Source organism: Cervus canadensis, chromosome 4 (assembly GCF_019320065.1).
Source record: "Cervus canadensis isolate Bull #8, Minnesota chromosome 4, ASM1932006v1, whole genome shotgun sequence".
NCBI classification, from domain to species: Eukaryota; Metazoa; Chordata; class Mammalia; order Artiodactyla; family Cervidae; genus Cervus; species Cervus canadensis.
The window spans coordinates 67,731,864-67,744,093 of record NC_057389.1 but is presented as its reverse complement, the minus strand read 5'-3'; the positions used below and the strand labels follow the sequence as shown (position 1 = coordinate 67,744,093).

Below are 12,230 nucleotides of genomic sequence, written 5' to 3'. Positions count from 1 at the left end.
ATTTCATGGCTGCAATCACCATCTGCACTGATTTTGGAGCCCAAAAAAATAAAGTCAGCCACTGTTGCCACTGTTTCCCCAACTATTTCCCATGAAGTGATGGGACCAGATGCCATGATCTTAGTTTTCTGAGTGTTGAGCTTTAAGCCAACTTTTTCACTCTCCTCTTTCACTTTCATCAAGAGGCTTTTTAGTTCCTCTTCACTTTCTGCCATAAGGGTGGTGTCATCTGCATATCTGAGGTTATTGATATTTCTCCTGGCAATCTTGATTCGAGCTTGTGCTTCTTCCAGCCCAGTGTTTCTCATGATGTACTCTGCATATAAGTTAAATAATCAGGGTGACAATATACAGCCTTGACATACTCCTTTTCCTATTTGGAACCAGTCTCTTGTTCCATGTGCAGTTCTAACTGTTGTTTCCTGACCTGCCTACAGGTTTCTCAGGAGGCAGGTCAGGTGGTCTGGTATTCCCATCTCTTTCAGAATTTTCCACAGTTTATTATGATCCACACAGGGGATTGATTTAGGTCATACTTGAATGGCCTAGTGGTTTTCTCTACTTTCTTTAATTTAAACCTGAATTTGGCAATAAGGAGCTCATGATCTGAGCCACAATCAGCTGCAAGTCTTATTTTTGCTGACTGTATAGAGCTTCTCAATCTTCAGCTGCAAAGAATATAATCAATCTGATTTCAGTGTTGACCATTTGGTGATGTCCATGTGTAGAGTCATCTCTTGGGTTGTTTGAAAAGGGTCTTTGCTATGACCAGTGGGTTCTCTTGGCAAACCTCTGATAGCCTTTGTCCTGCTTCATTTTGTGCTCCAAGGCCAAACTTACCTGTTATTCAGGGTATCTTTTGACTTCCTACTTTGCATCCCTATGATGAAAAGGGCACCTTTTTGTGTGTGTTAGTTCTAGAATGTGCTGTCAATCTTCATAGAACTGGTCAACTTCGGCTTCTTTGGCATTAGTGGTTGAGGCATAGACTTGGATTACTGTAATGTTGAATGGTTTGCCTTGGAAATGAACTGAGATTATTCTGTCATTTTTAAGATTGCACCTAAGTACTGCATTTTGGACTCTTGTTGACTATAAGGTCTACTGCATTTCTTCTAAGGGATTTTTGCCCACAGTAGTTGATATAATGGTCATCTGAATTAAATCCGCCCATGCTTGTATATTTTAGTTCACTGATTCCTAAGATGTCAATGTCACTCTTGCCATTGTCTGCTTGACCACTTTCAATTTACCTTGATTCATGGACCTAACATTCCAAATTCCTATGCAATGTTGTCTTTTACAGAATCAGGCTTTACTTTTACCACCATATACATCCACAGCTGACTATCATTCCCACTTTAGCCTAGCCACTTCATTCTTTCTGGACCTATTAGTAACTGCCCTCAGTTCTCCCCTAGTAGCATACTGGACACTTTCTGACCTGGGGAGCTCATCTTCTGATGTCATATCTTTTTGCCTTTTTTTTCTGTCCATGGGGTTCTCCAGACACAAATACTGGAGTCAGTTGCCATTTCCTTCTGCAATGGATCATGTTTTGTCAGAACTCTTCACTATGATCCGTCTGTCTTGGTGGCCCTGCATGGCATGACTCATAACTTCACTGAGTTATGCAAGCCCATTTGTGATGACTAGTCTGCGATCTATGAAGGGGCTTGCCATGTCCAGCACAGTGGGTGAGAAAGACCTGAAACCCGGGTGAGCATGTAACAAAAAGACAGACACATATAATTTGGCAAGAGTCAGAGGGCCCTCCTGCTCTCCATGGCAGGAAGACCAGCGAGCTCCTTTCAGCCTGCACTTTTATTGATAGAAATCATGTGAGATCATTAAGAAATAGCTATACTGGGGAGTTTGATCAGCACACCATAAAGCGGGAGTAAAATTAGGGCTCTGCGGTTAATCACGAACATCTTGCTTTGTTTCCATGGGAACAGACGTGAGGGCAGGCAGTGAAGCGGAGGAGAGAGCACATCCCACCCCAAGTATGTCCTTTTGGCTTGCTTACTAGAACAGTCAGGAGGGTGCAGTTTGCCGCACCCTCGGGTCATGGGGCAGGTTCTGGTCTCTGCTCCATCAGGCTGCAACAGGGGCTTTTACCTTTCATTTATCTGTAATACTTTTGAAATACTCATCAAATCTGAATGAGAGACTGTCCAAGTAGTGTATTCTTAGTGAAGGTTTTAACCTTTCATCACTTTAAATATAGCGTGTTGCTCCCTTCTGTCCTGTAAAGTTTCTGCTGAAAGTCAGCCGATAGCTTAATGGGAGTTCCTTTATATGTAATGTGTTGCTGTTTCCTTGCTGCTTTTAATATTCTCACTTTATCCTTAATTTTTGCCATTTTAATTACAATGTGTCATGGAGTGGTACTCTTTGGATTGATTGTATTAGGGATCCTTTGTGCTTCCTGGACTTGGATGTCTGTTTCCTTTCTAAGATTAGGGAAGTTTTCAGCTATTATATTTTCAAATATGTCCTCTAGCCTTTTTTCTCTTCTTCTGGGGTTAGTACTGGCTCATTTGAGGGAGAACTGGATTCTGAGGTGGTTGTGGGGCAGGGATCTAGTGGATCCTGGATCTAATGTTGGCTTGTTTTGGTATAGGGTCAGTTTCTGACATGGTTGGCTGTGGGTTCTTTTTTTTTTTCCCATGGTGGTATATATTTAATGGTGTTTATGATTAGTTATTATAATTTTTAATTAATTAATTAATTTTAATTGGAGGCTAATTATTTTACAACATTGTAGTGGTTTTTGCCATACATTGACATGAATCAGCCATGGGTGTACATGAGTCCCCCATCCTGAACCACCCTCCCGCCTCCCTCCCTGTCCCATCCCTCAGGGTTGTCCCAGTGCACTGGCTTTGAGTGCCCTGTTTCATGCATCAAACTTGGACTGGTGATCTATTTCACATATGCTGATATATATGGTTCAATGCTATTCTCACAAATCATCCCACCCTCGTCTTTTGCCATGGAGTCCAAAAGTCTGTTCTTTATATCTGTGTCTCTTTTGCTGTCTTGCATATAGGGTCTTCATTACCATATTTCCAAATTCTATATATATGCATTGATATACTGTATTGGTGTTTTTCTTTCTGACTTACTTCATTCTGTATAATAGGCTCCAGTTTCATCCACCACATTTGAACTGATTCAAATACATTCTTTTTAATAGCTGAATAATATTCCATTTATTCCATATATTCCAACATATACAATTGTGTCTATGTACAGCTTTCTTATCCATTCGTCTGCCGATGGGTATCTAAGTTGCTTTCATGTCCTAGCTATTGTAAACAGTAGTGTGATGAACGTTAGGGTACATGTATTTTTTTCAATTCTGGTTTCCTCAGTGTGTATGCCCAACAGTGGGATTGCTGGGTTGTATGGCAGTTCTATTTCCAGTTTTTAAAGAAATCTCCACACTGTTCTCCACAGTGGCTGTACTAGTTTGTATTTCCACCAACAGTGTAAGAGGGTTCCCTTTTTTTCTGCACCCTCTCCAGCATTTACTGTTTGTAGACATTTTGATAGCTGCCATTCTGACCAGCGTGAGATGGTACCTCATTGTGGTTTTGATTTACATTTCTCTGGTAATGAATGATGTTGAGCATCTTTTCATGTGTTTGTTAGCCACCTATATGTCTTCCTTGGAGAAATGTCTGTTTAGGTCTTTGGCGCATTTTTTGATTGGGTCATTTATTTTTCTGGTATTGAGCTGCATGAGCTGCTTGTGTATTTTTGAGATTAACTCTTTGTCAGTTGCTTTGTTTGCTATTATTTTCTTCCATTCTGAAGGCTATCTTTTCACCTTGCTTATAGTTTCCTTCGTTATGCAAAAGCTTTTAAGTTTAATTAGGTCCCATTTGTTTATTTTTGGTTTTATTTCCAATATTCTGGGAGGTGGGTCATAGAGGATCCTGCTGTGATTTATGTCAGAGAATGTTTTGCCTATGTTTTCTTCTAGGAGTTTTATAGTTTCTGGTCTTACATTTAGATCTTTAATCCATTTTGAGTTTATTTTTGTGTATGGTGTTAGAAAATGTTCTAGTTTCATTCTTTTGCAGATGATTGGCCAGTTTTCCCAGCATCACTTTTTAAGAGATTGTCTTTTCTCTATTGTACACTTTTGCCTCCTTTATCAAAGATAAGGTGTCCATAGGTGTGTGGATTTATCTCTGGGCTTTCTATTTTGTTCCAATGATCTATATTTCTGTCTTTGTGGCAGTATCATACTGCCTTGATGACTGTAGCTTTGTAGTATAATCTGAAGTCAGGCAGGTTGATTCCTCCAGTTCCATTCTTCTTTCTCAAGATTGCTTTGGCTCTTTGAGGTTTTTTGTTTCCCTACAAATTGTGAAATTATTTGTTCTAGTTCTGTGAAAAATACCACTGGTAGCTTCATAGGGATTGTATTGACTATATAGATTGTCTTGGGTGGCATACTCATTTTCACTATACTGATCCTTCTGATCCATGAACATGGTACACTTCTCCATCTATTTGTGTCATCTTTGATTTCTTTCATCAGTGTTTTATAGTTTTTTATATATAGGTCTTTTGTTTCTTTAGAATAGATTTATTCCTAAGTATTTTTTTTTTCATTGCAGTGGTGATTGGTATTGTTTCCTTAATTTCTCTTTCTGTTTTCTCATTGTTACTGTATAGGAATGCAAGGGATTTCTGTGCATTAATTTTATATCCTGCAACTTTACTATATTCATTAATTAGCTCTAGTAATTTTCTGGTGGTGTCTTTAGGGTTTTCTATGTAGAGGATCATGTCATCTGCAAACAGTGAGAGTTTTACTTCTTCTTTTCCAATCTGGATTCCTTTTATTTCTTTTTCTTCTCTGATTGCTGTGACTAAAACTTCCAAAACTATATTGAACAGTGGAGGTGAGAGTGGGCACCCTTGTCTTGTTCCTGACTTTAGGGGAAATGTTTTCAATTTTTTACCACTGAGGATAATGTTTGCTGTGGGTTTATCATATATGACTTTAATTATGTTGAGGTATGTTCCTTCTATGCCTGTTTTCTGGAGGGTTTTTTTTTTATCATAAATGGATGTTGAATTTTGTCAAAGGCTTTCCCTGCATCTATTGAGATAATCATACAGTTTTTATCTTTCAATTCGTTAATGTGAGGTATCACATTGATTGATTTGCAAATATTGAAGAATCCTTGCATCCTTGGGACAAAGCCCACTTGGTCATGATATATAATCTTTTTAGTAAGTTGTTGGATTCTGTTTGCTAGAATTTTGGTGAGGATTTTTGCATCTGTGTTCATCAGTGATATTGGCCTGTAGTTTTCTTTTTTGGTGGCATCTTTGTCTGGTTTTGGTATTAGGGTGATGGTGGTCTCATAGAATGAGTTTACCTTTCTCTGAAATTTTCTGGAAGAGTTTGATTAGGATAGGTGTTGGCTCTTCTCTAAATTTTTGGTAGAATTCAACTGTGAAGCCATCTGGTCCTGGGCTTTTGTTTGTTGGAAGATTTTTTATTACAGTTTTTATTTCTGTGTTTGTGATGGGTCTGTTAAAATTTTCTATTTCTTCCTGGCTGTGGGTTCTAAAGTATCCCAGAACTGGTGCAGACCCAGGTGTCTGGGCTAGATACCAGGGCAACTGGCTGTCAAGTCCAAAGTATCTCAGAGCTGACATTGGTCTGTTTGTAAGTGTGGCCAAGATTAGGGGGATCCTGAGGATGGTGTCAAACTGCTGGTGCATGGGGCTATGGCCAAGGGGATTCTGGGCCCAGTACTGACCCACTTGTAGGTGGAACCTGGTCTGAGGATCTCTGGCTAGAGAACCCAGGTGTTCCAGCCCTCTGGTGAGTGGTACAAGATCCCAGGGAAGCTGACTGCAAGGCCCAGGGGATCCCAGGGCTGTGCTGGCAAGCTGGTGAGTGAACTGGGTCCTGTCACAGCCAGCTGTGTGATTGCAATGATCCTGAGGCTGGTGTCTGCACACTTGGTAGCCATATCTGGATCCCAGATTCTCTGTCTGCAGAGCTCTAAGTTTCCACAGTTGGTGTGTTAGCCTGCTGGTGGGTGGGGCTGGGACTCAAAGGGTCCTGAGTCTGGTGCTTAACTGCTGATGGATGAGATTGGTCTTGGGGTTAATGCCAGCCCACTAGTGGACTGAACTGAGTCACAGAGTCTCTGGATGCAGGACCCTAGGGGTTCCTGGGCTAGTGCCAGCACACTCATGTGTAGGGCCATAAGCTGGGCTGCCTGGTGGACATGGCCATGTCTCCTGGTAGCCATGGATTCAAGAGGTCTTAAGGCAGCCTTTCAACTGGTGGGTGGGGCCGTGTCCCTGCCTGGCTAAGTGCTTGGCCTGTGGTGTCCTAGTACTCATGTAGACGGCCTGATGAGTAGGGCTGGGTCCTGATGCTAATAAGCTAGAGGGATGATTCCAAAATGGTACTAGTTAGCATGAACTCCTAAAAGTATCTTCCACCAGTGCTTATGTCCCCAAGGTGAGATCCAGTTGCCTCCTGCCTCTCCAGAGACTCTCTAACACCAGCAGGTTGATGTGACCCAAATTCTGATGAAATTACTGCATCTACCCTGGGTCCCAGAGTGTGTGAGATTTCTGGTGTATCCTTTAAGACTGAAGTCTCTATTTCCCACAACCCTCTGTGACATCTGAAAGTAAACATTGACGGCCTTCACAGACAAATGTTCTGGAGGCTCGCCTTCCTGGGGCAGGACCTGCAGGCTGAGGAGCGTAATGTGGGGTTTAAACATGTTACTCCTTGAGGAAAATCTTCACAGTTTTAATTATCCTCCTATTTATGGGTCATTCACCCAGGGGTTATGGTCTTGATTATATCATGAGTCATCCTCTCCTACTTGTCTCCTTATGGTTCCTTCTTTATATATTTACTTGTAGAGTATTTTTCCTGCTAGATTCTTGTCTTTCTCATCAACAGTTGCTCTCTTAAAAGTTATTTTTTCAGTTGGTCATGAGGGGAGATGAGCTTAGGGGTCTCCCTACTCTGCCATCTTGTCCTGAACACCCCCACTCAGTTGTTTTATAATTGTTGTGAAGTCATTCAGTCGTGTCCGACTCTTTGCAACCCCATGGACTGTAGCCTACCAGGATCCTCAGTCCACTGGATTTTCCAGGCAAGAATACTGGAGTGGGTTGCCATTTCCTTCTCCAGGGGATCTTCCTGACCCAGAGGCCGAACCCAGGTCTCCCACATTGTAGGCAGATGCTTTACCATCTGAGCTACCAGGAAAGCCCCCATTTATTCTTTTATTTGCCTTGGGATCAGATATTGTGAATATCACCAAGAAAGCTTTGTCATTTTATTAATATTATGCATTACTTCTTTTCTCAATTTGGTTTTTGTCCATGTAAAACCAGACCATGTCTGTTCTTTTATACAATAAGATATTTAGAAAAAAAACTCTGGACCAAATACCCAGGAAATATCTAGGAAAATATCTAGGAAAATCTCTTTTCACTGACATGTGCTGTACTGTACTGTGCTGCACTGCGCTGTACTTAGCCGCTCAGTCACTACTCTTTGCGACCCAATGGACTGTAGCCTGTCAGGCTCCTCTCCATGGAATTTTCCCTGCAAGAACACTGGAGTGGGTTGCCATTTCCTTCTCCTTGATTTCAGCACCATTATACTAAAGTAGGATTACCTGCCCTTAATTTCAGCACCATTATAGCCCCGATCCTGGAGTCAGTCAAGCTCTCATTCTTCTTAAGAGATTTGGGGACCAAGTCATTGCTTCTTCCTTGTGACTTTTCTGTCACTCCCAATATAATTGACAACAATGGCATCCAGCTGCAACTCTTCCTTCTCATGTGGGGCACTAGAGAGCCTTTCCTTTCTATATATATTTAAAGTACTGAAGAGTGGCTATTATAACAAAACTCTATGAACAAAGAGAAAGATGCAGACTAAAGATCAACTCATGCTTCATTCCCTTCCTTTTTATAACACATATAGATTGTCTCTTAAGAATTAAATGATTCAAGCCCTGTTAGACATAATTTACCAAGTCAATGTGATCTCTGATAAAAGATTCAGTGTAATATAGTAAAGCCAATACTTTGTTGAAGGAAATTGACCAAAAAGCCTATGAAAGATAAAATAATTCTTTCCATTTTTATTGGCACAGATACATCCCAATACAGCTATGTGGTCCAATTCTGTAAACTAGAAACTTTCCTGTTGCTGTGTTAGGGATATGAAGGGTTGCCTGCTTCAATGTCCCAAACTTATGTTGTTAGACATTCATGAGTTACAAACATTACAGCTGCCTGAAGATGTGGAATATAGAGGTCAATAAATAAATTTCAGTCAATCCAATATTTTTTGTCCATGTTCTCAGGTAACCAGGAACATCAACTAAGCCATGGAGATATGGTTGAATCAATCATCTTCAGATGACTTTGTCCTCTTAGGCATCTTTTCCCACAGTCCCACTGACCTTGTTCTTTTCTCAGCAGTCATGATGGTCTTCATAATGGCCCTCTGTGGGAATGTCCTCCTCATCTGCCTCATCTACATGGATTCTCGACTTCATACACCCATGTACTTCTTCCTTAGTCAGCTCTCCCTCATGGACCTGATGTTAGTCTGCACCAATGTACCTAAGATGGCGGTCAACCTCCTGTCTGGCAGGAAGTCCATCTCCTTTGTGGGTTGTGGCATACAAATGGGTCTTTTTGTCTCGCTCGTGGGATCTGAAGGGCTCTTGCTGGGACTCATGGCTTATGACCGCTATGTGGCCATTAGCCATCCACTTCACTATCCTATCCTCATGAGTCAGAGGGCCTGTCTCCAGATTGTTGGGAGCTCCTGGGCCTTTGGGATAATAGATGGTTTGATCCAGATGGTGGTAGTAATGACATTACCTTTCTGTGGCTTGAAGGAGGTGGACCACTTCTTTTGTGAGATGTTATCCTTATTGAAGCTGGCCTGTGCAGACACATCTATTTTTGAGAACTTTGCTTTTGTTTGCTGCATCATCATGCTGTTTCTTCCCTTCTCCATTATCGTGGCCTCCTATGCTCGCATCCTGAGAACAGTGCTCCACATGCGCTCTGCTCAAGCTGGTAAAAAGTCTCTGGCCACCTGTTCCTCCCACCTGACAGCTGTGTTTCTCTTCTATGGGGCAGCCATGTTCATCTACCTGAGACCTAGGAGCTACCGGGCCCCAAGCCATGACAAGGTGGTATCCATCTTCTACACAGTCCTTACTCCTATGCTCAACCCTCTCATTTATAGCTTGAGAAACCAAGAGGTGATGGGAGCCCTGAAGAAGGGGCTGGACCGTTGCAGAATTGGCAACCAAACCTGAACTTCAGGCCAGATATTTTGACTCTGATGTTGGATAAATAAATTCTATGTGAGGCTCAATTATCTTATTAATAAGAAAATCATGAAACCTGAAGCCTTGGAGAGGTCTTTTTAAATCCCGAGGAACTATTATCTGACTCTGATGGGAAATAAAGAAAAAGGCTTTCCCCTTCCATTCTTTTTGGACTGATCATATTGTTTAAAATGGAATGCAGGATTTGTAAACTCAAGAGCAGTGTGGAAATAAGACATTGGGATTTTGGTCTCTTAAATTGAAATTATTCATACTATCAGAGAATGCCCTGACCCTAACTTCCTCACTGGTAATCTCCGCCATAGAGTCAGAGCCTACTATATGCCAAACACAGTTCTTTGTTTCTTATATGTTTACAAAGGTATCACTTGTCTTTTATTTATATGTCTAACACAAATATACCTTCACACTACTGTCTTAGATGAAATACTTCTAGATGACAAAAAAAAAGTTAGTAAAATTCTCTAGAGAATGTGAATGCTTCACCCTAGTACTAGAATCATTATAATGACTTTCTCAAAGAATAAAATTGCAGTCTTTTAGATTCATGATGAAAGAAGTAAGTACTTGCTTATTGGTATATTCACATAAAAATATGCATAAATATTATATATATATGCAAACTTCCAATGTAATCAGTCATTTTTTAAATTTATTTGTTTTTAATTGAAGGATGATTGCTTTACAATATTGGTTTGATTTCTGCCACACATCAACATGAACTAGCCATAGGTGTATATATGCCCCCTCCCTCTTGAAGCTCTCGCCCACCCGGCTACCCTTTTTCCTACTCCTCTTGGTTGTTAGAGCCCCAGTTTGAGTTCCCTGAGTCATATAGCAAATTTCCATTGAATCAGCCATATTTTATCATTTCAGTTTCTATCAATAAAATAGGAAAATTAGCTATATTATTTCTCTTTGGGGGATTAAGATTGAAACATAAATGGGAGAATTTGATCTGTTATTTCAAATGTATTTTCACACATTTTTATTTTTTTATTTTTTTTTTTATTAGTTGGAGGCCAATCACTTCACAACATTTCAGTGGGTTTTGTCATACAATGATATGAATCAGCCATGGATTTACACGTATTCCCCATCCCAATCCCCGCTCCCACCTCCCTCTCCACCCGATTCCTCTGGGTCTTCCCAGTGCACCAGGCCCGAGCACTTGTCTCATGCATCCCACCTGGGCTGGTGATCTGTTTCACCATAGATAGTACACATGCTGTTCTTTTGAAATATCCCACCCTCACCTTCTCCCACAGAGTTCAAAAGTCTGTTCTGTATTTCTGTGTCTCTTTTTCTGTTTTGCATATAGGGTTATCGTTACCATCTTTCTAAATTCCATATATATGTGTTAGTATGCTGTAATGTTCTTTATCTTTCTGGCTTACTTCACTCTGTATAAGGGGCTCCAGCTTCATCCATCTCATTAGGAACTGGTTCAAATGAATTCTTTTTAATGGCTGAGTAATATTCCATGGTGTATATGTACCACAGCTTCCTTATCCATTCATCTGCTGATGGGCATCTAGGTTGCTTCCATGTCCTGGCTATTATAAACAGTGCTGCGATGAACATTGGAGTGCACGTGTCTCTTTCAGATCTGGTTTCCTCAGTGTTTCACACATTTTTATTTGAACCACTGGGATTATTTGTATTCATATAGCTAAGCTCTGGACTAGCTCTTGTACACATTTGCAATAAAACCATCTTTTCCTGGGGAAAAAATACTCTTAGCTGCATGCAGACAGAAGAGAGAGGATAGAACTGGGTTCTGGAAGTTGGACCAAGCCACAGGAAGGCATTTGCTCTGTTTTCTGTTTTCAGTCTTGGAGAGAATGGAGAGTAATGACACTAATAGTGATTATGATTCTTAAGACCCACCAGGGAGAGCTGACTTGATGACTCAGTTGAACGTCACCATAAACATTTCATGATGAACATCATTCACTTTTTGCAGGCAAGAAAACTGGACCTCAGATTAGTTAAGTCCCTTGCCCTCATGCCCCAGTTTTCCTCTCCACATCCCCCAGGGAGAGTTTGCTGGAGCAGATGAGATGAAAAGAGAACTTTGCAAGAGGCTTCCTTCTGTTGGAGTTTAATTTGCAAACTGAGGGAAATGATGTAGCTTGTGTGGGGTCTCTGGAAATTTGTGAAAACAGAAGTAACTTTCCTTAGTCACATAAGAGGGGGAAATGATGGATGGCAGTGAGGAGTGGCAAAGAATAAAATCTCTGAGCCCAGAGGTGGACCTGGCCCAGTGAGGCATTTCTTCTACTTCCTCACTGGCTCCCTGTAACAGGCTCCCCCTCCTAGTCCAGACCATTCCCACAGTGCTCCCCTTATGGATGAGGATGAAAGTCCTCCTTGTGCTATAATTTTTGTTTCTGAAAGCTTTGTCTTAACCCCTAAATATTCTGCCAGGGTTTTAGCATGAAGCTCTCTCAGGTTTTCCTGGGTTCCTTCTTTCAGATCTATTTTCTTCCCATTTTAACCAATTAGTACATATCTTCAAAACATTTCTACAACCCTGTGGTTGGGCACCCCAAACACCTCCATCAACTCTTATTTTCAAATGATAAGAGGAGATATTCTAGGAGAATTCTGACTGTGCAAGACTTTCTTTCTCCTGGAAATTTCTCTATTCTACCTTTCCTAGGCCCCTCCTTCCATTCCAGGCCCGTTTTCTTCAAGGTGATGAAGATATACTGGTTTCCCTGCAAACCCAACTGACTGATCAGAGCAGCCCTCCCTGGATTGTGGAGTCAGTTCACCAAGGCTCCAGATTGGAACAGCGCCTCCTGACCCTCTGGAACTTCTTGGTGTTAT

General features: G+C 41.1%; 1 protein-coding gene across 1 annotated transcript; it reads left to right on the top strand.

Annotated features, from left to right (window-relative positions):
* The first annotated feature begins 8,414 nt into the window (after positions 1–8,414).
* Positions 8,415–9,362, top strand: LOC122440002 (olfactory receptor 2V2-like). The gene has a single exon (XM_043465696.1). The coding sequence runs from the start codon at positions 8,415–8,417 to the stop codon at positions 9,360–9,362; it is 948 nt and encodes a 315-aa protein (XP_043321631.1).
* Positions 9,363–12,230: the final 2,868 nt, after the last annotated feature.

Bases quoted from the DNA above. Each gene is read 5' to 3' on its own strand.
- LOC122440002 (XM_043465696.1), top strand. From the start codon at position 8,415: ATGGAGATATGGTTGAATCAATCATCTTCAGATGACTTTGTCCTCTTA.